This window comes from Musca autumnalis, unplaced genomic scaffold (assembly GCF_047663935.1).
Source record: "Musca autumnalis isolate F117 unplaced genomic scaffold, ASM4766393v1 scaffold_5, whole genome shotgun sequence".
Classification (NCBI taxonomy): Eukaryota; Metazoa; Arthropoda; class Insecta; order Diptera; family Muscidae; genus Musca; species Musca autumnalis.
Genome location: NW_027412088.1, coordinates 132,045,019 through 132,071,819, shown reverse-complemented (window position 1 = coordinate 132,071,819; position 26,801 = coordinate 132,045,019). Strand labels below are relative to the sequence as shown.

Genomic DNA, 26,801 nt, shown 5'->3' with positions numbered 1-26,801 from the left:
TGTACATACTTACATATGTACATTAGGGGTATAACCAAAAAAATACCACGCCAGTACCATGTGCGGAATATTGTTCTGATAACGAAAACGCGTGTTTTAGTTCGATTCGGTGAAAAAAGTGTTCACATCGACTGCGATTAATAAGCCCTTTCGATATTTTTTCTATATAAAAATTTAAATTTGCTTTGTTTGAATAAATATTTATAGAATACAAATACAATTTTCACAGGCAAATTCGTTAAAAACAGTCAATAAATATAAATATATAATAAATATAAACATAAAATTAGCGAGTTTATAAAGAAAAACAAAAAATTTCAATATTGTCAAAGGTGCATTAAATGCTTTGAAATATCGCGATTTGATAACTAATTGGTCCAGAATGGTTTGACATTGATTTTAAATTAGATTAAAACAATTAATAAGTTAATACGAAAAGCGTATATGCCATTATAACATATAAAATTAAACAATGCATTACTGAACTTCAATGCATTTGGTGCGGAAACTTTTTTCGCGATAGAGAAAAAATGACACCGTATTTCACAGTAGTATTGCATGCTCTCATTGGTATGCGGTGGTATTTTTGATATTTGAAAAAATTGCAAAAAAAGTTATAACCCTAATGTACATATATGCATATATACAAGCTCTACAAATGTTTGTTTATAGGACGATAATGCATTTAAGCGAACGACAAAACAAAATCCCGCAATAGAAATAACCAAAATAAAATCACTTTGCATGATAATGTGTGTGTGCAAAATGGGACTGTAATTGTTGAAACTATAGCAGCGAGAAAATGAGTGGGAGAATCATTGGGAAAATACGAAATCAAAACCACACGTACATACATGTTGCTGTACAAATAAACATTTTAGTACGTTTAAAACAAACGAAAAGGGATATATTTTAACCACACACACAAACACATTCACAAAAACATCACAAGTGATATGCATATTCATATTGAAATAGAATAAAACCAGAAAACTCGCAATCGTTTTCCTTTATTTAACTTTTTTGAAGTCCTTCATTGAAGCCTGCAATTATACATAGACTCCCAATGTGTTGGTGAATTGCATATGTAAGCAGTGATGGCATTCAAATGGGATAGACACCGCCAATCTCTGGCCAGTGAATTAGGATTATTAGAAAATGTCCATTTATACATTGTTAAGCTACCATTAATCTGCCCGGTAAAGTCTTTCACTAAGTCATTGTTCATTCACTGTCATTGTGGGAAGGGCAAATGCTGTATCTGGTATATAGATCGCCACTTTCTTTTTTTTAACAATACCATTACTGGTGTCGTAGAAACTTGATGGCTGCAAGTCATCAGTAAACAATCAGTTTAATGCAAGAAAAGAAACATTACATTGACAACAAGCCGCAGCCACATCTGATGTGAATGGAGGTGGCAAAAGCATTGGTTACCTGCATCTGTATTTGCATCTGGAGTGTTATTGCTTTGTGGATTTACTTCCTTTTCGACTTGTAGAACGATTTTGTACTTTGTGCGATTGCTGCATCCGTTGCCAAGAAAATGTTTGCACGCTTCCCTTGTCAATGAGATGTGTGCCCGTAGTTATGTAAAAAATTCAGAAATGATTTTTTCAAGCACCTTTCCAGCCTACTCTGAAAAGTTTTTAAGTCAACATTCGAAGCTCATACTCTCCAATGCTAACACATGCACATGGGGAAGAGAGAGATAGAAGAGAGACAGGAATCACACAGGAGAAGGTAGTTGTATATTTTTAATTGCAATGGTGTTAGCAATTTGCCTTCAGCCAGGATACCATGTTTCCTCTTCCTCTTGTTTGTTTGTCTTATTCTTTCTTCATCATGTGTTTTGTTGGTTCGTTTGTTCTGTTTGGGATGTTTCTTCAGTGTGTTTTTTCTGTGTTTTTCTTTAGTCTTTTATTAGAAACCCTTGTGTGATATTCATTGATTGAAGAAAATTGTTTAATTGTTTGTTTTTCCCTGATATGATGATGGCTATACATTAGGGCGCATGTACACATACTTACACACAGTTTTATAGATGTTAAGTACACACACAAACACACCTACAGACATATATACACAATTATTCGCATTTATTACAGTTCCTTATATGTGAATATTGTTTCCTAATTAATTGTATGCCATAGTTCTGTGGGGATTTTGTTGATGATGTGATTTTTTTCTCAAATTTCTTTGTTTTTCTTCTCTTTTCTTTCACATTACAGCACCACCGTCGTCAATTGAAATACACGGATACGAAAACAATGCCAAAGTGGAGGTTCGAGAAAATCAAGACCTTACATTGAAATGTGTGGTTTCGAATGCCAAACCAGCTGCTCAAATTGTGTGGTATCGTGGCAATGTGGAGTACAAACCAGGTAAGCTTACAACAATCCGATGATGATTAGTTGTTGTAGCAGCACTTTAATTATTAATTTATGTTGTTTGTTTTATAATACAGAAGCAAAAAACAGAGAAATTAATATTAAATCGTCTTTTTGAGACGATATGACTTAAAACAATCAATTAATTATGAAAATCGAAAGTAAAGTCATATAGTTTAGTAATGAGTAGGTAGCTGTTTTAATTAATATTTAATTTTTTTCCCTTTTTGTTGTGATAGATTTTTGACCCAGTCGAAATCTGAGTTTAAAAAACTAAACAAATAAACATTTCTTTTTGTACCAAGATGCAAGTTTGGACCATTGAATACACACATGTATGCATACATATCTATATGAGTGTCACAGAAATATATCGCCAAATTATCGTGGTTTTTAAGAATATTAATTTATTGTCAGGAAAAGACTATTAAATAACACTGTGACACAAAATGGAACTCAAAGTCTGGGGGGTGGAAAATTTCTTTTGGAGATGAAAGCCCTTGATGAGTATACTAAGAACCCAAAAGGAAATTTTCGCCATAGGTCAAGTTTCTGCGATATCGCGCGATGAAGTTTTTAATTTTTTCCCTATAGTACTTGGAAAAATAGCTCCATATCTCTGTTTGGCGTTGTTGTAGCTTCGTTTTGAGGTGACATGTCTTCAGTCAAAACGATTGGCGAATCTTTTTGTAGAACATTCTTCTAACTCAATGTCTTTCATGTCCATTTCGTCCTTTATTTATTGAACCGTAGTGAAAGTATCACAAGATGAGATTTTTCAGCATCCAAATATTCTACAAAAATGTTGCTCAGAAGATTTTAGGTACGGTTCTCTTTGACAAATAATCAATGTTGTCCCGTTTTCATTGTCCTTTTTGATGTTTACTCGGTCTAGGTTCAGAAAAAAACTATGTTTGGTTTTTCTGTATATTCGACATTAGTTATTAATTGGTATGTAGACTTACCAATTGGTTATTGCATATGTAGACATCTGCGGTGCTTCTGAAATATTTACCACAAAAAGCGCCTGTTATGAAGAACACGTTAATAACAAATTTTCATGGAGGACAGATCCGGTTATCTCAATTTTTGAACCGGATATTCCAACTTTAAAACCCAATTTCGAACCGGTTTTAAGTAACCGATTAAACTTGTATGTATACAATTAAAAAGCTTATAGAGTTTTCAATCAATTATATTAATTCGCTTATGAAAAATTTGCTAGTTGCAGTTCTAGAACAAAAAACCCGTTTTCTTAGACCGTTTTTAAGGAAAAATATCAGTACGCGCAAATATGGAGATCAAAGGCTGGGGGGTGAAAAATTCTTTTTGACGATGAATGTCGATGAAGATAATATGATGAACCCGGAAGGACAGTTTTGCCATAGGTCAAACTTCTGAGTTATGGCCTGATCAAATTCCGTTAGGGTTTTTGTCATGTAGGTATGTATGTAAGTCTGTCAAGAAAGAATTCCTTTCGCTATAACTATTTTATATGTATGTATATAATAATCTTGTTTAAGTTGGGAAATTCAATATTCAACTTAAAATGCGATTTCCGAATTTTTGTGAGTTATGAAACTCTTTGAATAAATCAGCCATGTTCCATGATGTAAGTTCTGAACTCAAATACATACAAACATACATATGTACCTCACAATTGTTTTATATTCACTTCTGTGTTGCTTCAAGTCTTTATTCTTGACATATCTCTGTCGTTTTTCATACTATGTGGTATCTCCATTATCCTTGAGTTTAATTTCTTTTACGAAGATGAAAGTTAATGACTTTGGCAATTATTCGCCTAATCAGCATTTCTAATCCACAGATTTGTCTCTGTGTGTTTGTGTGGGCCAGAAATCAGACCCTTGGGCCTATCATCATGTAAATTTATTAATCAAGAAAGTAATATCGTGTCTATTGCATTCATAAGATTTAATCACATCACTGTGACACTGGTCACTGGCCTAAGTCAATCAGTTGGAATTGTTAGAAAGCCAAGCGTATGAAGGTCACAAAAACGACAAAGAAAACAAAGCTTAGTTAACCAAGCAGTTGGTATGTATGTACATACATACGTACCTTATAGCGAAGAGACAATACGAACTGAGGATGGAAGAAATATGAAAAAAATATACAAATTATCATCATAATTGAAAACCATTAAATAAAATGTTCTCACACAGAAAAGTTTACCTTTATCTAGTGCAAGTGAACTTGCTAAGTGAACAACTTATTTTGTTGTTGTTTTTAACATTTATGTATATGTATTACAAGCTTTCAGCTTCGTACATCCTGTGCGCTGTTAACTTGTTTTGTAATTTCTATTTTGTTTTTATTGTCTGTGTGTTTTTGTGGCCGTTGATAGCAAAGTCATCATAACTCATGTTAGTAATTGTTTTGGAAGTTGGCAAAGGCCAACCAACCAACAACCCAAACAAGCTACACAAACAGATACGGATACGGACGCATACAAATGTTAACAATAGCCTCAGGAGAGCGTATAAGTGAGCCAGCCAATCGCTTATAACAATCCCAATAGTAGCATCGGTAGCCGAGCGGATGGGCGACAGGGTAAAATAACATCAAAACAGCGTTTAAAATGAATGGTAGACAGAATTTTAAAAGGCAAAGATAAACATTAATTTATTTTATATCCCAAGCGAAAGCACGGACTAAATGCCATACACACACAATTATGTACAAACAGAAATATGAGTCAAGTCAACTGATGAATCTTCTATTAATAACAAAAGTGTCTTCAACAAAATTCATTTCAAAATTTTTATCTGTTTTTTGTTTTGCTTAGAGAAATATGCCTCAAAAATTGTAATCAAGGGGCAGAATGAAATTAAAACCATTGAAAATCAAAACACATAAACAAGAAGTAATTTTTTCCCAAGGACACGATTAGTATAGTTAGGATGACGTATGGTTTATATATTTAACATAAATATTGTACAGGTTGGATAGTAGGCTAGAAGTTAAGTTTGGCCAAATAACTTTCTTCTTTTTGTTTTCCGCTTTACTCCTTCAGGAACATAGGGCCTCTTCTTTTGGTTATTTTTTTTACCAAGAACTTAGATGGACTGGCACTAAGAAACCCTCTTAGCGCGAGCGTAAACCTCATGGAAGCATGTGAGACGCCACCGTTGACCAATATGGGCTCATACTCGACAACTCCTATTGCTCTGGCATACCGAAGTATTTAGGTTTGGCTTTTACAGATATTTTGGTGGTGTTGCAGGTATTCGGTATTATTTTTTCTATGCAAAGTAGTAGGGTTATACTACCATGATCGGTCGCCAATGCTTCGTTTGCGTGAAAAGAAAACACCAAATCTAAAGTAGACAGTCAATGTTTAAAGCTTATTTCCTATACTTGTCTATGGTAAAAGTTGCAGACGAGCACACTGTCAAAAATGAGTTCCAAAATAAAAATTTGTTCAAAAACTATATAAAATTTCAAAAATCAACATATCAGCCATTCAGATGCCAGTAATCACGTTGCTACTTTTATTCGCCCAAAATTCTCATACAAAAAGAGAAGAATACTATTTTGCGCCATTTATGTTTTAAATGAATGGGAAGTAAACATTTTACAACTTTTTAGCGTACTGGAAAAACTTGTCAACATTTTAGAAATTTTTTTCGTTTTGAACATAACATATGTGAACAAACGTACGAGTATTATTTATGTTCGGTCAATATGATCTACATACGGTAAAACAGCACTGCACATAACGAAAAATTGTGAACTTTTGAAGAAGTATACTTATCAAACCCAAACAACTATTTTGGTTTGTCACCGTAATTTTTTTTTTAATTTTGGCTTATTATGTCAGTATGCAATTCCATGCCCGTAACTTTTATACATTTTGAGATATAATACGATGTGAAAAAGTTGTGAAAAAGTCACTCCTCTCAATTATCGTGACCACCAACCATTTATGTTGGTCACGGTAGGATTTTTGAGCGTTTGGACCATTAGGTTTACGGTATTATTAGGTATTAGGTTTACGTGGCACAATGATCCAGAAATCGATTTTCCTTGCCAAAATCCCAATTTTCTCTTGTCACCGATTGTTTATTTCTATATGGGATTCGATAGTAATCATATTGAAACTAAGGAACCAAAAAACTGGGTTAAAATAGTGGAAGACGTGGGCGTGCCGTACTTCTGAAGTCGGACATTTTTTTGAAAAAAATTAAAATTTAAAAAAAAAAATAAAATAACTTTAGTTTTTTTTTGTAGTTTATTTATGGGGGTTTAACCATTTTATTATAAAGGAAGATATAAATAACGTTCATATTTAGATTAAAAATAGTAAAAACTAGTAAAATAGTATCAGTCGGCTTTGCCGACAGAGATATACCCTCAGCCTGTATATATTGAAACATTTTTTTTTTTTCAAAAAACGTATGTATTTAAGTGTTTTTAAATAATTTGAATCGACAAAAATTTTCATTAGGATGAAAGGAATGGATCTACATTGATCATTATAGAAGTGGATCTCCAGCCACTACATATGGTGCCATAGGGAGTTTTTACACCCTTCGGGATGTTTGCTCAAGAAGTATGGACTTGCCCCTGAAAAAAGGTTTACCATCGTAATTGAGGCAGCGAATGCAAGTTGCTTTAACAAAAATCAAAGTGATTCGATAGCAGATCTTAATGTGAACTTATCCGAAATTTTGTGTGGGAGATACCGGATAGAGTGTACAAATAGAGTCCATATTTGAACCTGATCTATATCTAGTAGATATATTAGGATGTGTAAAGTATGGACCAATTCGGCCCCTCCTTTCAAGAGTTACTGTATGAACAAATTTTCCGAACATTTTTGAACTTTTGTGGGGGAGGTACCTGAAGGAGTGGACCTATATGGCTTATCTTCAAACTTAAACTATGTTTGGACAAAATATTACTAAGGCCAAATTTTGGACCGAATCAGCAGATCCGTTCAAGAGTTATCTTGCGCTCCAACCACCTCACACGGTGTCATAGGGGTTTTTTTTGCAACTTTCAGGCTATTTTCTCAGGAAGTATGGACTTGCCCTTAATGAAACTTGTACCGTCGTATGGAGGGCAGTTAATACAAGTTGCTAAAACAAAAAGAGATTCGAGAGATGGCCCTAAACTGAACTTTTCCGAAATTTTGTGTGGGAGGTACCCGAAAGAGTGGGCAGATTGAGTCTATATTGAATCATTATCTAAGTCTGGTACACATTTTACGATGGGCAAAGCATGGACCAAATCGGTTACTCCCCTCAAGAGTTATCGTGCGCACAAATTTTCCGAATATTTTCGAACTTTTGTGGGGGAGGTACCGGAAGGAGTGGACCGATATAGCCCATCTTCGAACTTAAACTAAGTTTGGGCAAAATATTACGAAAGCCTAAATTTAAACCGAATCGGTTCATCCGTTCGAGAGTTATCGTGCGCTCCAGCCAGCCAGACAGATGGACGGACATTGCTCAATCGACTCCAAATTGTCGAAACACATTTCGTCCAAACATACTTGGGGTCTAAAACTATTATTTCCATGAGGCACGTTTTGCCCGTATGAAAGTATATATGAGGAAAAGTCAAAATTTTTTAGTTTCCATGAAGCCAAGGTTTGCACTATTATAATACGCGAACTATTGTAGTTTACCAGTAACTATGACTATTGCTGGATTAATTTAGATGTTTTTGTACAAAGCTCAAAAATTTAGCAAAAAAAAAATAATTTACGTGGTAGTTACGACCGCGTAAAGGAAAAAACATAGGTAATAACACGTTGAAGCTAAACAGGTTTTTTACATTGCTATTCGATTTCTGATTAAACCATTCAAATGACGGACATCTGTCCAAAGTAAAAGTAGAAGAATACAAAATGAAGTTTACACTTCTAATGTATCACATTTCAAAATCTCCACTGTATCCACCTTTTATGGATGCTAACATTTTGAAGCCGGATTTCAGGTGTTTTTTGTATTTTTTATGTAACTGGGACGCGCATTCGGATATTTCGAAAAACCAATTATAGGATTAAAGAAATCGCGATTTCGCATAATCTGATATGTATATTGAGTATGTAGCCCACACAGCAGCAGAGTAATCTACTGCCAAAGGCCAAAATTTAGTGCGATATTTTTTCTAAAAAACCTATTTTTTGGGTACAGTATTTACAATATCGTTTTGAGTGTGCTGGTACCCCGCGATATTTTAGTTTTTCGACAATCCGGATCATATGAATCACAGATCATAAAAATCCATCTACTACAACGGCGGAAATGGCTACTGCAAAAATTGAAAAATTTGCGAAAAATGTTTTTCAAAATATCGCTGACTAATTCGCGTTTTATGTGGATCGTTTCCATTTCAATGAAGGAGGTGAATCATCACTCGCCTTTGTGCGAAAACAGCGGTTTGAAAAATTTAGTGGGGTGGGAGCTGTATCCGATTTATACAAAAAATACTGTGTGATGCTACATCCACGGTTCTTGATGGATTTATTGAAATATGTTTAGATCGATGTATTTTTTCACGGTTGATAGTGAAATCGGATGCGCATAAAAAGTGTATACACTTTGTGCAAAATATAAGCGTTATACAGTTTGTTGCACACTAAACTGCAGACGATGCTACATCTTAGCGGCCGAAGTAAATCCTGGCAAATGTGTACAAATTAAAAGAGAAGAATTTGCTGTATTGGTAAACCGCATGCGCATCAAGTGATTTTGAGGATTTCGCGATTTACACGCATTTCAAAATGAACATTACCCGATACAATTTTATTTCAAGATTATACCCCATTTAAAGAAACCCAACATTTATTTGAAAGATATCCATATCTTCTGCTAGATGTTAGCGTGTTTTCGAGAAGTGATTAGAATAAAAAATGTGATTTATTGCGTGAAATTTTACTAAAATAGAAGAAAAACTCCGACCTATTTTTCTTACATTTTGTTCAACTAACTCACAAAATAAATTTTAATAAATATTTTCTCTTACAAAAATTTTATAAATTTCCTCAATATATTTTTTGTTTTTTGCTATAATATGCAAACCGCTAAACGGATTTGTATAGTTTTGGTTTCATTTGAATCTTCGCGATGTTTAGATTACGTACATATTTTTTATATATTTTTCAGATGCTTAAACAGCTTGAATTTTATTAGAACAAGTTGTAAACTACCAATTGTTTTGATTTGTTTTCCTAATTTCCGCGAAAATTTACAACTTTTTCACTAAAGTTATGGGACTTCATAAACATATAGTATGTAGGGAGCCCCTAATTAAGAGAGTTTCTCAATATAATGATTAGAGTCTTTTAAAGATTTTTTTCTTTTTATCAGAATTGAAACCGCCATAACTTTTGCGCGCAACAACCAAAATTATCATCTTGAACAGATTTAAGATTGGGATTTTTTTCCCAATCTATGTACCAAAAATCTTTCATGTAGCTAAAAAAAAAATTTTTAATTTTTTTTTTATGGAAAACTAAAAAATTTTGTCTTTTCTTCATATACCCTCCTTAGCATAAATGCTGAGGGTATAAAAAGTCGAAAGTTTAATTTGATCGCTGGACTGAGATAGATCGTTTTTATACCCTCCACCATATGGAGGGTATAATTAAATTTGTCATTCCGTTTGTAACACATCGAAATATTCGTCGGAGACCCTATAAAGTATATATATTATTGATCAGCATAAAATTCTATGTCGATTTGACCATGTCCGTCTGTCCGTCCGTCCGTCTGTCTGTTGAAATCAAGATACAGCTCGCAATTTTAAAGATAGAGAGTCAAAATTTGGTACAGAAGTTTTTATTACTTGCAGGATGGTTGGTATTGAATATGGGATATATCGGTCCACGTTTTGATATAGCCCCCATAGAACGGTACCTCCCGATTTTCGGTATTTTTAAGGTTTTAGCTTCATTATCCTACCAAAATGGCTGAAATTTGGTACGTAGTCTTCTTTAGGGGTATAAAACTTCCCCCAGAATTTTGTCGGTATCGGTCCACACCTTCATATAGCCCCCATAGAACGGTACCTCCCGAATTTCGGTATTTTTAAGGTTTTAGCTTCATTATCCTACCAAAATGGCTGAAATTTGGTACGTAGTCTTCTTTAGGGGTATAAAACTTTCCCCCAGAATTTTGTCGGTATCGGTCCACACCTTCATATAGCCCCCATAGAACGGTACCTCGCGATTTTCGGTATTTTGAAGGTTTTAGCTTCATTATCCTACAAAAATGGCTGAAATTTGGTACGTAGTCTTCTTTAGGGGTACAAAACATTCCCCCAGAATTTTGTCGGTATCGGTCCACACCTTCATATAGCCCCCATATAACGGTACCTCCCGTTTTTCGGTATTTTGAAGGTTTTAGCTTCATTATCCTACCAAAATGGCTGAAATTTGGTACGTAGTCTTCTTTAGGGGTACAAAACTTTCCCCCATAAGTTTGTCGGTATCGGTCCACGCCTTCATATAGCCCCCATAGAACGGTACCTCCCGATTTACGGTATTTTAAAGGTTTTAGCTTCATTATCACACCGAAATGGCTGAAATTTGGTACTTAGTCTACGTTGGTGGTATAAAAGTTTCCCCCAGAACTTTGTCGGTATCGGTCTATGCCTTCATATAGTCCCCATAGAACGGTACCTCCCGATTTTCGGTATTTTGAACGTTGTGGCCTCAATATTCCACCGAAATGGCTGAAATTTGGTATTTAGTCTTCAATGTGATATAAAACTGTTCGCCAGAAATATGTCTGTACAGGTTCACGCTTTCATATTGTCCCATTTCTGACTAAAATTCGTCGGTATAGGTCCACGTTTCGATATAGGCCCCATAGAACAATACCTCCGGATTTTCGTAATACTGAAGATTGTGACGTCAATATCCAACCGAAATGGCTGAAATTCGTTATTTCGTCTTCCAAGAGTTATAAAATATTCCAGAAGAGTATTATCAGTATAGGTCCACGTCTTCCTATATCCCCATAGAAACGTACTTCTTGATTTTCGGTATTTTTTAAATTTTAGCCACATTCTCTTACCGAAATATAGGAAATTTGGTATTTAGTCTTCTTTGAGCCTAAAAACTTTTCGTCAGAAATTTGTCGGTATAGATCGACGTTTTGAAATAGCCCCCATAGAATGGTGCCTCAAATTGTTTTACCGAAATTGCTGAAATTTAGTATTAAGTCTTTTCCATACACGAAAGGAAACTAATTATTCCATTTTACTTCAATACAACTTGTGGTGGAGGGTAAAACGCCGTTCTTACTTGTTATTCATCGGAAAGCTGAAAGTTACAGAACTTTGACCAGGACAAAACAATTCTGAACCACTGTGCGTGGCTGTTAAAAGGACCACAATTGATTCTGTAACAGCCTTAAGCTGCACTTGAGCGACAATTTTGAAGGTTAGCCGAAGGTGTTGTCCAATATGGAACTTCTACGTTTGGAAGACATTTTACGGTTTGCAAAGTAACGGTCAAACCGGACACTCAAACGTGCTTATCAGTTATTTTAGTTGGTGCCGGCATGGTTTTTTAGAGTTTATGAGCCATTAGCTCAGGAAGTTTGGACTTGATCAAAAAATTAAACTGTGAAAATGGTCCGAATCTATTCTACATATGTCTACAAAAGATATTACGATATGCATAGTTTAAACCAAATCTGTTATTCACTTCAAAGTTTTGAGCTAAGTTTGGACAAAATATTGGATAAAATCCGTGGATTCGTTTGAGAGTTATCGTGCGCCCCAGTCAGCAAGCCTGACAGACGGACGGGGCTTAATCGACTCCAAATCGTTAATGTACATTTTTATCGCTCTAAAGTGTATAGTAGGGTTATGACTTCTTTACAACCTCAGTTTTTATTTAATATTAGATAAAATCTTACACACATTATGTGTTATAAAACTTACGCACAAATTGATTTAAAATAAATAAAAAATCACTTCAAGGTGCTTTGTGCGGAACCTTTTGCAATATTTAAATGGAAAAAATGTCACTCCATCCATAAAAAGGCAAAAGTTAATTCATTCTTCATGCAGGAAATAATTTTTGAGAAAAAAAATCAAAAAGTCATCACTCTAGTGTATATAACCTGTGAAGATATACAAATAACGTTATTGTACCTTTTGTTGGTAAATATTGTCCCAAATTTTCAAAATAGTATAGGCGTATTGTATGGCCCTAACACGAATCCTATGGACGGTCATAAAATTCTACATTATTTAAGATTAGGGTAGGACACACAATACAACAATACTGTAGTTTAAAGCTAGTTCTCATTTTGTGCCTTTTGCTCGGAAATAGTTAACATCACTTCAAAGTTGGATAAAATCCGTGGATTCGTTCGAGAGTTATCGTGCGCCCCAGTCAGCAAGCCAGACACACGGGCGGGCCTAATCGACTCCAAATCCTTAATGTACATTTTTATCGCACTAAAGTGTATAGTAGGGTTATGACTTTTTTACAACCTCAGTTGTTATTTACGATTAGATAAAATCTTACACACTTTATGTGTTAAAAAACTTACGCCCCAATTGATTTAAAAGAAATAATAAATCACTTCAAAGTTGTTTGTGCGGAACCTTCTGCAATATTTAAATGGAAAATATTTAATTGGAAAATGTTGTCCCAAAATTTCAAAATAGTATAGGCGTATTGTATATCCCTAACACGAATCCTATGGACGGTCATAAAATCCTACATTATTTAGGAATAGGGTACAACACACAATACAATAATGTTGTAGAATAATACCAATAGTTTAAAGCCAGTTCTCATTTTGTGCCTTTTGCCCGGAGATAGTTCAAAATTATAAACTAATTATATAGTCCCACTCTTGATAAATTATTATCGGTCTAACAGAAATACCTAACTACTATATGAGAGAATCACGCCATTCCTTTTGGTACTAAATATTTTATTTGGTCGTAACCATAACAAACCGCAGACATGTATATGTATACAAACGTTCATGTGTTTTAAGAATTTGACAGACTCTTAGAGTTGTGGGATAATGCGTAAGGGACACAGTTGATGACTATGCTTAAATGATAATTTTTTGGACATTTTGCAAAAGCAAAAGTGTACAGAAGAAAACAAGAGGAATCCATTCCTCCATAACAACAGAAAAAAGATTAAAACTTATGTCTATTATGGAAGCAAATACTGATGTCTGCGGAACATGAAAATAGCTGTGGTGATGGTGGCACTTATGAAAAATGTTAATGTCAATGAAGGCCATCATAAGTTTGTTTATATCTTGTCTCATTCACAAAATACACATACTTGAGATGGAGAACATTAGGGTTTTGTGTAAGTGGGAATTAAGGGGAGGCATATATACATATAGAGAAACTGAGGAAGCACGGAAAGCGAGGGGGACAAACGAAACTCATAAGAATTGTATTTAAAATGATAATCATGATTTTTATGGGAAATAATTTCACCATGTAACCCCCATGTCCTCCTCTCCTTTGTAAATTCATATTAAGGCATTTATTGTTTTCTGCCATACCATCACTGCGTACTCTGTCTATATGACCATTCTAGTGGTTGTTGTGAACGTTATGTACTGTCATCATCGTCAGCATTAGTATCTGTATTATCCCAGTCATCGTCATATGATTTTTTTCGTACAACTCTGCTTTTCATGTTCCTTCCGTTTTTAACCATTTGCGTGCGTGATGCGTACGAGGACGAACTTTGCTCCGTTCCTTCGTTAAGTCAAAGTCCCTTGAAAATGTAACAAATGTCATTTATGTGAATAACGGAACCATTTAGACACAGCTGCTATGATATGGAACAATGGCCGAAAAGAACTCTATACTTACTCTAAATGAGAGAAAATTGTAAAAGCATGATAGGCGAGTGACAAAATGTAAAATGAATACCCCACTCCTACACTCAGGTTATTTAAATGGAAATAATGTTACTGACGTGCAAGAAAAAAAGACGAAACAAAACGAAATGATGAGTTGCGATTATGACGCGTTTTCAGGTAATACATGTCAGGAAATGTTTGGAAATACTTTTCTGCAATGTTTGAAATATCCACCATATTTTACCGTTATTACCCACACATTTGTTGTCTAATTTGCATTGTTCCATAACAATGGTCAAATCAGGGTACCAATGTATTTTGACTTGTTGGTAATTACCACAAACTCGGCAACAAAAAGATTGTCCCTTATAATTGGGGTTTAAATAGAATCGGAGTGACATCAGTGATACCAAAGGGTGTTATTGGGGAATTGTGTTTTTTATTTGCCCAATTATGTATGGTTAGTATGTATTTCATTATTTGTTATTATGGCACACCTTCTTGTCCAATCACAACACATCAATTTCCAACAATCATTACAAATATATGTTTGTGTGTATGGCCCACAATTTTCATAATCATAGTCTTGTCGCATTTCTTAAATGACGTGAAAAAGTTGAAAAGTTTTGTGCAAATTTAATTCATTTATCTTTACACAAGCGCGCTTCTTTAGTCCGAACTTTTGATAATGTTCAACTTTTGTCAAAGAACATTAGTGCTTTGGCTACTTTTCTTCCCAGACAACATTTACAGGCTAACAGACCAATGAACCACTTTCAACTGATTAAGTGTTAATATGTTCAAGGCGGACATCTTCGCAATTATTTTATTTTCATTTGATTTATAACATTGGTTCATCAATTTTACAAGAATTGTGCATAAATATACATACATAAAAATGCGACTAAATGCAAATACCCAACAAAGATAATTTCCGATAAATTGTTTCCATTCTGTTTAACAAATCAATATGAGTATCTCTGAACTTAAATTATAACTTCCACTTATAATTAATTATTGGATTATTAATATCATATCCGGGATTTAAATTGTTTTTTGTTTAATAGTTTGTATTTATTTGATATCAACTTATTATACGCTTTTGATCCCAGAATGATATGTATCTACTTTTTCATGCAGCCAATTAAAAGTTAATTATATTAAGAGTTGTAGATTTGCTTTAAAGCCTTGTGGATTTTCAAACTGAAATTACATGCATATAAACAATTTGTTAATTATTTTATATTTAAATCAATATTTATGCAGAATAGCAAATGCTAGTGAAACGATTGAAATATTTAATTAGGCCCATCCTTTAATCATTTAAAATGTTATAAAAAATGACAAAATCAATGGAAACTCTTTCTCCTCTGATAAATTCAATATGTGATTCAAACAAGTTGACAGTTTCTGATTAGTTTCAATGTAATCAAGTTTAGTTTATCTATTAAGATTTTTTTATAACTTTTGTCCAATTTCGTCAACTGTTTCATCCATACGTTTTTCTAGTGATTTATGGCTTTACATTTTATCAATTGTTCGGCCTTAGGTACATATACATACATATATACCGTTGTAATTGGGAACACCATTCGGATAGATTGAAGAACGGCTAAGCGACTAAAATACTCCTTCTAAATATGGTTGGAATTTTCGGGTCGCTTATATCAGAATTTATGGGCTTCTCGAAGAAAACCATGAGAAACCATTGCTCAGACTAAGCCAAAATTGTCAAACTTGGGAGGTTAAACAGGGTGTGGACCGCAATAGTTCTTCTTTGAGCTTGTGCAAACTTTTGATTAAACAGCGTATACTGCACGAAACTTGTCGTGCGCATAACTCATTTTAGTTGAAATGATCTGTTTATAACATTTGAGGGGTAAAAAACTACTATTTTGTCAGGACAAATTTGTCCGTCTATCTGTTGATGTTTGGTTTGGTACAGACAAATATATAAATTCCTCCTGATTTCTATTCTATAAGGGGTTCTTAGTTATAGGTGATCTTTGTGCATAAAAAAGGGAAACCGAGGGAAAGGGAAACATTAAATAGAAATTATATTATACTGAATCCAGATTTCAGCCATTTCGGATAGATTATGGGCTAAAACTTTAAAAGTACCGAAAATCGTGATTATACCCTACACCACTATGTGGTAAGGGGTATTATGTGTTAGTGCATTTGTATGTAACATACAAAAGGAAGCGAGATAGACCCATAGTTCCTTCTAGGGATATACATAGAATCACTTTCTGAGTCGATTTATGCATGTCCGTCCGTCCGTTCGCAACATACAGGTCGCATTTGTTGACCGATTTCGCTGAAAATTGGGGAATACCATTTTTTTAGCCGTCGGAAGATCAAGTTCGAAGATGGGATATATCGGTCCACGTTTTGGTATAGGCCCCATATAACGGTACCCCCCGATTTACGGTACTTTGACGTTTTCAGCTACATTTTCAGACCGATTTAGCTATAATTTGACATTTAGGGTTCTTAAGTGTCAATAAACATATATAACAAAACTTTTGGACATAGGTCCACGTTTTGGTATAGCCCCCATATAACGGTACCCCCCGATTTGCGGTATTTTGACGTTTTTAGCTACATTTTCAGACCGATTTAGCTATAACTTGACATTTAGGGTTCTTAACTTTCAATAAACTTATATAACAAAAGTTGTGGACATAGGTCCACGTTTTGGTATAGCCCCCATATAACGGTACCCCCAATTTACGGTATTTTGACGTTTTTAGCTACATTTTCCGACCGATGTAGCTATAATTTAACATTTAGGGTTCTTAAGTGTCAATAAACTTATATAACAAAACTTGTGGACATAGGTCCCCGTTTTGGTATAGCCCCCATATAACGGTACCCCCGATTTGCGGTGTTTTGACGTTTGTAGCTACATTTTCAGACCGATGTAGCTATAATTTGACATTTAGGGTTCTTAAATGTCAATAAACTTATATAACAAAAGTTGTGGACATAGGTCCACGTTTTGGTATAGCCCCCATATAACGGTACCCTCGATTTGCGGTGTTTTGACGTTTGTAGCTACATTTTCAGACCGATGTAGCTATAATTTGACATTTAAAGTTCTTAAATGTCAATAAACTTATATGACAAAACTTGTGGACATAGGTCCACGTTTTGGTATAGTCCCCATATAACGGTTCATTTAAGTTCATATTTTCGTATAGCCCAGATACCTCCGAACTAGCTGTTAATGACATTTGAAGTTCCCACCTTATGTACCGATTTTCGATATTTTGAAGATTCTAGCTAAATTTTTTAACCGAATTAGGAGTTATTTCACATTAAAGGCTCCCATCAAAAACTGTCAACATAGGCCCATGTTTTATTATAACCCCTATATAAGAGTACCTCCCAATTTCTAGCCCACCAAAAATTGTCAACATACATAGTTAGATATAGGCACCATAAAAAAGGGCCTCCGGAATGAAGCATAAATGTACATAAACATTATCTGACATTTTAACGTACCCACTTAATGTTGGGGACAGGAATGAAAAGTAATTATTCCATTTTAGTTCAGAATATTTTATGGTGGAGGGTATGAAAAGTTCGGCCCGGCCGAACTTAATGCTTTTTTACTTGTTTTTACTTTGTTAAAAAGGGGACCGATATAATTTATTTTCAATACTAAACATTCTAAGGCCTGTTCTTACATCTTGATTTTAAAGTCCATTTTAGTTATACCTTACTTTAAGAAAATTAAAGAATAAAGTTCGCATTACCGGGGATTTGTTATTACATCTTCCATTTAATATAAATGTTAAATTTTGTAAAAATATGGCAATATCAAGCAAAAAAGTCTGTATGCATAAAATTTACTCAAACTGATTGGTTGATTTGAATTTGCTGACAATTTTTTCTTGCTTTTGGTGCAGCATACTCTCGGGCGCAGTATAAATTTAAAAAGTAACACAAAGTTCATTTTAATTTATCTGACACTTATTATTAAACTTTTACTACAGAAATAATGGGCCTAAAAGTCTGTAATTAACAAAGCGTTATTTTAAATATTGCTATCTGTATCTTGATTTCAACAGACAGACGGACATGGTTGTACCGGCATAGAATTGTATGCTGATCAATAATATGCATATATGTTTATAGGGCCTCCAACGAATAGTTCCATGTGTTACAAAAGGAATGATAAGTTAATTGAACCCTCCTACTTAGTTTGGAGGGTATAAAAATTGTAAGTTGTTGTGAAGGCTGCATTTTACCGTATCAGCCGACGTGAGAAAAGGTAAAATTTTCCTTGTAGAAAATTGTTAATATGAGCCGATATTTAGGATAAGCCCCCATGGACCCCATTACTATTTGCAGCAAAATAAGCTCCATGCAGAAAATTATATAACAATTTCGGACGTTCTCTGTGTTTATACCCTCAGACTTTTGGAAACAAAAGTACTTTTACACGACATCCATTCCACACAATTTGGAGTCGCTTTAGCCCTGTGCGTCCGTCTGACTTTCTGTTCAAGAAAATTCTCGAAATGATTAACCTAAGAAGTTCTTAAATTGTTCTTCGTATCATTTTGACCAAATTTATGTCAAGTTCTAAGAAGGCTCATATCGGTCCACACCTTCGGGTGACTCCCCCACAAAAGTTCAAATTTATTCGCTAAAATGGTGCGCAGGATAAATACCTCTCGAAGAGAATAACTAATTTGGTCCAAATTTTGTGCATCGAAATATTTCTTCCAAAAATTAAACCAGGTGCGAATATGTACAATAGCTGTTTACTACACAGGATACCTTCCACACCAATTTTCAAAATTTTCTTGGATTGTTTAACAATTTTTATAGCAAGTAATCTTCGCGACCTTCATGCCGACGGGTACGGGCACCATTCTAATTATCATAATTATCCTTAAGCTGTAAAACACCAACGCCAGCAATAAAATATCTATCTCTTGAAGTTAGCCCCGGATTTAACCCAAACTTTGCTCACCATAATAGTTCTTTAGTATCGGTCCAGTCCTTTCGTGTTCTTTCCCATAAAAAAATTCAAACAGTTTGACGTATGTGAAGATTGAGCTTGTTCTCCAATAAATTTTAACACTTATTTCGTATAGTTCTCGCGATTTTTGCAATACTACTTTTTCTAAGTTCATCCCGAGTTAATGCCCAGAAAGTTTCAAACCAGCAACAGCATCAAACCATACTGACGTTTTATAACGACAAAAATGTACCCTCATCGAAGTAATTGTTTTAGACCACAAGTATGTTAAGATCAAATCTGTTTCACACTATTTTGAATCGATTTAGCCATGTCTGTTCATCTATCAAGCTAGTTAGAGAGCACGACAACCCTCGAACTAAATAACCGATTGTGTCCTAACTGAGCATAATATTTCTTCCAAATTTAGCTTTAGTTCAAAAATGGAATATATCTGTCCACATTTTGATATAGCTCCCACATAACGGTTTATTGGAATTTTCCTTCTTCCGCCAACTTACAGGATGGTTTCAATGCAGTTTTTTTATTCTAACTTCAATATGTGGATATATCTGTCAGGCACATTAAGTAATAGTAAGTTTGCGGCCTATTGTCCCATTTCATGAGAGGTCGTTTCTGCACACATTAATAGGAAGCTGTTGATGACATAACTTCCACATTGGAAGCAGTTGGGTAACAACCATTTCAAGATAACGATATATGACGCTGATCTGCACCACTGCTCCTAGCCCGAACTGCTCCATAAACGAGTTCCTTACCCTCCACAAAAAACTACGTTATCCTTGTTGATGTTAAATTAAAATTTGTATGTGTTTGCCTGTGTGATTGCGTGATGCTAGTTGCTTTTGACTGGTTATAAATCATTCGATATTGTTTGTATATTAAAATCCCTTTTTGTATTTGTTATTCTCTTTTTGCAGAACATCGCAACGACAAAGTCGAGGAAACTTCACCAAAACGTTTCACCACCACATCTAGTTTGAAATTGAAACCCACTTCTGACGATGACTACACGGAGTATACATGCCAAGCAAAGCACAAGGCCTTGGCTCCAGATATGCCAATGCGTGCCACCGTACAACTGTCCGTTTTATGTAAGTAAATGTATAATTTAGACATAAGTGAAATCGCATATTTACCTTAGGGAATGTGGTGAGAGTAAGACTATTTTTTCAAACAGCTGACTATGTAGACTATCCTCGAACTATGCTTTACCATATATTAATAATTTAATAAAATTTATATGGTAACTCTTAAAATTTAGTGGATCCTTTTAAACATTTACTCCATTATCAAACCGCCATAACCTCAAACTGTTCCACGAATGTGTGGTAGCGGTATTATTTTTTCCAATTTTTTCTAGGGATTTTTACATTTTTGGAAATTTGCATATTCGTAATGTGTTGGAATTACCAAAATGTTGTCAAACACACACCCACACATACACACCCTAACACCCACAATACCATTACCAAGCGTGAGTGTGATTAACATTACAATGTGTCTATATGCGAAAGTGTCTTGTCCTGTGTGTCGTATCTGGTGTTTCAAAGTGTTGGTGATTCTGTATTTGAAATTTTGCCTCATTAAAAATAATTTTGCATAATTTACACTCGCTCCAACTTTCACCGCTCAACAAATGGCTGGGTGGCTAGTTGGGTAAAGAATGATTTGGTCATAATTAAGAAGCGTAACTCACACTCAGAATTCAGTTATCTCAGTTCGGATGGTGTTGGTGTCGTTCATGTAGCGTTTGTACAAAATTTATGCGATGGCAATAAATACATTTAATATTTGCAAGAAACTCATATTTTTAACGTCATTCGTTTCATTTGTGGACAGATGGACCGACAGACAGACACACAAACTAACAGACCGTTATGTATTTTCGCTACAATTTATGATAATCCCCCTTAATTGGTCCTCGTTTACATTGAAATAAAAAAAGAAAAAACCTTTAAATAGGAAAAAAGAGAAATGCAAATAATGTGAAAAAGAGAATTGACGCACTGCAGAAACAAAGAAGAGAGCGTGTGATAACCGCACAACAACAATAATCAATGTGCAACGAATCAATGTTTATAACAATATTGCAATGAATACAACGTGGTTCGCAGGTTCATCAGCCGGAAAGAGTGTGAAATCGACTTCCGCGCTCACTGGCAATGTAATCAGCCACAAACAACCGGATCCAGCAGCAAAGGATGGGAAGATATGGAAATTAATAAACATTTGCTTAATTTACGTTGGTAAATAATCATTGGCAGCAAAACGAAATAAAAGAAAATCCAAATAGAAAATAAAAATTAATATGAATACTTAATCATAATATCAATATGTAAGGAGATGTTTACTGTTTAATTGACAGTAAATATAGGTCGTTGTACATATGTATGTATATGTATACATTTATGCTTATATTAAGTTCCAGAGATATTGCAGTTGGCCTATTTAACATGAGCCTTAATACAAATTGCGTAGTTAATTGGCAAAACATAGTATACTCGTATTTAGTTTTCCTAACTTTATGCCTTGTTCATACTGACGGTAATTGGCTCCCTATTCGTTGTTGAGCCCAAATTTTGTATTAATTACTTCATTTTCCATACAAAATTCTGAGAGCGAAGAACGATTTTGTACATTGTTCAATTTAAATTACTCTCCGAACGACGATAAAATATGTCCCATCTCTAACAAATGAGATTATTTATCAAAATAAATTAATTATAGGTCTGTAGGAAAACTTTCTTCTTCTTTATTTGCACATCCGATGTTCGGATATATGCGATTATACAATATTGTTACAATTTTAAGTGATAAAGTGAATATACATATATTTTAGAACATTTCATATTAATTGAAGATCTCTATTTCTCGCAGCGTTTAGAAGGCTTCTTTCGTCTTGGAGATCGGCCCAGGTTTGGATATTTTTCAGCCAGGAGAGTTCTTTTCGGCCCCTAGCTCGTCTTCCTTCAATCACTCCTTTAATAATGTTTTGCAGTATTTTGTATTTGTTATTTCTCATGATGTGTCCCAGATATGACACTTTTCTGCTTTTGATAGTTCTTATTAGCTCCCTATTCGCATTCATTTTCCTAAGTACTTCGTTATTATTCATTCGGTCTGTCCACCGTATTTTTAGAACTTTTCGGTATATCCAGTTAAGTTTTTTTCGACTTATTACCATGTATTAAGTCTTCCTAGTGTTGATTTTAAGTCCATACGTTCCACTTACATGTGGAAGATTGTCGATTAATTTCTAATGTCCAGATATGCTACCAGCCAATAGTGTTGTATCGTCTGCATATCGTATGTTACTAATAAGTGTTCCGTATATGCTTATGCCAATTTTCTCCGATTCGATGGCTTCCATAAATATTATCTGGGAATATATATTAAATAGTAGCGGAGAGAGTATGCAACCTTGTCGGACGCCCTTTGAAATTAAAAATTCCTCAGTCAATTCACCATTAACGTGAACATATGCTGTTGGATTCCAGTATAAGTTTTTTATACATCGTATTTCTTCATCATCTATACCAATCGTTGTGAGGATGTGCATTAGCTTATCATGAAGGACAGTATCAAAGGCTTTTTCATAGTCAATGAAACACATATATACATCTTTATGTACATCTCGGCATTTCTTTAATAATATTTGAATGCTTAGTAGAGCTTCCCTTGTTCCCATTCCTTCCTTAAAACCGAACTTAGTGGCTCCCATTGCCAGTTCACACTTGGAGTATATACGTCTATGTATTACGCGTAGGAATATTTTTAATGCATGACTCATAATGCTTATTAGCCTAAATTCTTCGCAGCTTTTGGCGTTGTTCTTTTTTGGTATAGTAATGAACCTTTATTTAAGCCAGTCTAACGGGTATTTTCCAGTATCATATACGTGATTAAAGAGTTTTACGAGTAGATTTATATTGTCTCCATCTATCAATTTCAGTACCTCTGAGGGAATTTCGTCAGGGCCTGATGCTTTATTCTCCTTAAGAGCGTTGAGTGCGTATTCTATCTCGTTCTTAGTTATCTGTGTCCCAGTCAGATTGGTTTGTATTTCTTCATATGGGCTTCTTCCTTCATCATTAAATAATCTCATTACATAATTTTTCCATACCCTTTTCTTGTCTGATATCTCAAAAATGGGTTTATTATTTTCGTCAAATAATATTGTTGTAGAGTCTGCTTATAGACTCCAGCTGCTTCCTTTAGTTTTTTGTGTAGGTTGAAATGATCATGCAGGTTCTGTAGTGATTCGATTAAGTAGATCGGTTTTTGCAGCCCTTGTAGCAGTTCGTATTTCCTTATTTATTTCCCAGTACATTTCGTAGTTGATATTTTTGTATTGGCTTCGATGTTCCCGCAGTTCCTTTATTTCGTTCGTGATCCATTCTTCTTTCGAGGTTCTATCCGTGTTTCCTAGACATTCCTTTGTGGTGGTGGTGATGTTTGTTTTGAGCTTATCCTACAAGTTTGTAATTAATTTGCGTTTTAATATCCCTTTTCACGTTTGGGTCTTTCATTTTTTGCAGATCAATTCTAGATTTCTTAATTTTTCGCCTTATAACTGCTAATTTAGTACAGAGATTAAGAACTAAAAGATTGTGGTCCGAGGGAACATCCGCTCTAGGACACGTTGTGCATTTTGTGACACATGAACAATAGCGTCTATTTATTAGTATGTAATCAATCTGGGTTATTACAATATTTTCTCGATTGTCTTGCGGTGGTCTCCAAGTGTACAATCTTCTAGGATGCAGGTGAAATAGGGTATTTGTTATTTTAAGATGTTGTTCTTGGCAGAATTGCACCAGTCTGTCACCTCTTTCGTTTCGAACTCCGAGTCCATGTTTTCCAGTAATTCCTATTACTTCGTCTTTCCCAAGTTTTGCATTGAAGTCTCCCAGTATGATGGTTAGTTCATGAGGTTTGGTAATTTTTATTAATTCATCAATTTCAGCGTAAAATTCTTCAACTGGAGTCATATGTAGGTGCGTAAACCTGTATTATATTTATATTAAGAGGTTTAGCATTGATTTTTATCATCTTTGTTCTGTCTGACTTCGGAACATATCCCATTACACATTCGCCTATATGATTTTTAGTTATAATCGCCACTCCTTTTCTATGATGTCCTTCTCTTTTTCCAGAACGAAAGACTCTAGTGTTTTCTGATTTAAAATCTCCACATCTTGTCCACCATGTTTCACTCACTCCAAGTATATCTATATTTAATCTGTTCATTTCGCTTATTGTGTTATTCAGCTTTCCAGTTTCGTATAGACTTCTAATTATACAATATGAAAACAACAACAGAAAACACACGGCCCTCAGTCTCCGGCTCAAAGAAGGTGCTAAGAATCCCCGGAGGTAAAACAAAACAGGAAATGAAGATAGGAACATGGAATATTAGAAGTCTATACGATAACTTTCCCAGCAATAATTACTCAGCAAGTTCCAGCAACTTCTTTGAGTGAATTTTACTCGCTCATCCAAGAAAAATTGCAGAAAGTTTTTGAACAGCATTTTGCAAAAACTTGCAAGAAAGTCAGTTGTTTCTGAAAAAGTATGAAATTTTTTTTTGTTTTTTTTTGATATTTTAAACCAAATGGAACACAAACATAAATTTAAAAATTGCATTTGACTTATTTAAAGCAGTAACCAACGCTTTAAAATCTAAAAAGTGTTAACATTTCAAGCTGTTTATATTGAATAGCTGATTAAAAATCAGCTGGCCGAACTTACAAATTTTTTCGGGACAAATTTTCCCAGCAAAAATTTGGAAGTCCTCAGTCACAAAACTCTCCAAAAATCTCTCCCTTCTCGCTCTCTTTTGCTGGATAATTTTGTTATTGAACAGCATTCAGTAAAAATTTGTACAAATTTTTGGGTTATCGTACAGACCTTATGACAGACAAAATACAAAATTTAAAAATTTATGAAAAACAGCAACATTTTTAGAAAAACTGCAAAACATGAATGAAAAGTAAACTGTGAAACGATTAGTATACCTTCAAAACATAGTAAATGTTGTCTTATCTTTCATTGCAGTTACATTTCTTGTCGATAGTTTCAAATTCGCGTACCAATCCAAAAACTAAAATCAAATACCTGCCTGAAAGTCTATACCAAAAAGTTATTTTGGCAGCTCTCTCGTTAATTTCGAAAATAGAAAATTTTAAAAATGTGTTGAAAACACCACAATTTGAAGAAAACATTGAAAACGTGAATGCAAAGAATAGCATAAAATAGATGTTTGAAGGAAAGCAAATTATTTTTCGAGTTCATATCAACTAATTTTGCATGTCGTTTGTTTGAAACTTCCTTTAAAATCAAGAAACAAAAGTATGAAAATATGGACTATGTTGATATGAAGTATGTACCATGTCGTATGAACGGGTTAATTCGTATACGTAATTCTGAGAGCGAACAACGTAATTAAAGTACTGGTATGAACATGGCATTACTCAGTTCAAGTATATTTTTACATCTGTGACTCAAAATGGAACTCAAAGTGAAGAAAGTAGAAGAAAATAGGTCAAGTTTCTGCATTATGAAGTGATGAATTTTTTGATTTTCCGGCCTTATAATGAAAACGCGAATATTTATCATCAAAAATAGTTTTATTGTTTTCTTAAGGAGTCTCCAGCACTTGTTCCACTCCAATTGAGACACCTCCAAAACATGGTTTTTGAACGCTTCTACAGCATCTTCTGGCGATTGCTGGAATTTTTGGGGCTCATATGCATAGTTCCACGACCTGTCACATAGATCTATCCTATAAACGTCTTTTGAAGCACCGCGATCGTATTTCACGGTATATAACATGGCGATCTTGCATTATCCGTTCACGCACGGGTAAGTTTTTTTCTAGCACAACAGCCGAATAGACTTTTCGCAAAACCTTCACTGTTCCATGATTTTTATTTCAAAGCTATGCAATCTTTCAGCTTGTAGAATCATAGGTAATTATATTAAATACAAGCTTGCTCAACCATCACAAAATGTTGTTATTATATTTTATGTCAAAATATATCACTATACGTTGACCCCTCGTAACTAAAATTGAACCAACTCAGCATATCCTTGAAAGCTTTAGCGATTAAAAATTAATTACAAAATTTGCTTCTATAATGCTACAAAATGTGCATTGTTGTCCAAAACAAAAACACCATTTGCCCCAACTTACAACACAGAATACCCATGCAGAATAGGCAATAAATGCATTTTTCTATAAAAACAATAATATAGACTAACGCCAAGTCTTGTTGAAAATTTTAACAAATCTATTTTTAGTTGGTGGTGGCAACAAAAATGCGTCCAGGTTTACCGTACATGTCAAACCAAAATATGATGGAAATTGCTTATCAATATTTTACAACAATAAAACGGTACAAGTCCTCAGGACATAATGTGAATCTATTTTATTCGTTTGAGTTTTACATACAACCATGCATACATACATATCATGGACAATTCTGGGTTGTTCCAACAGTTTGTGGCCTTTGCTACCGTGCACCACCGGTAGCAGCCAGGAAGGAGGGCAGCCACTAAATTGTGGATGTT

At 34.5% G+C, this 26,801-nt stretch overlaps 1 protein-coding gene across 9 annotated transcripts in view; it reads left to right on the top strand.

The window, feature by feature from the left end:
• Nucleotides 1–26,801, top strand: part of sns (nephrin adhesion molecule sticks and stones) — a 326,558-nt gene that overhangs the window by 120,657 nt on the left and 179,100 nt on the right. For all 9 annotated transcript variants that reach the window (XM_073988663.1, XM_073988662.1, XM_073988661.1 and 6 more), the window contains 2 exons: nt 2,232–2,384; nt 20,147–20,320. In XM_073988663.1, the coding sequence (XP_073844764.1) occupies nt 2,232–2,384; nt 20,147–20,320 (327 nt within the window). The remainder of the gene's footprint in view (nt 1–2,231; nt 2,385–20,146; nt 20,321–26,801) is intronic.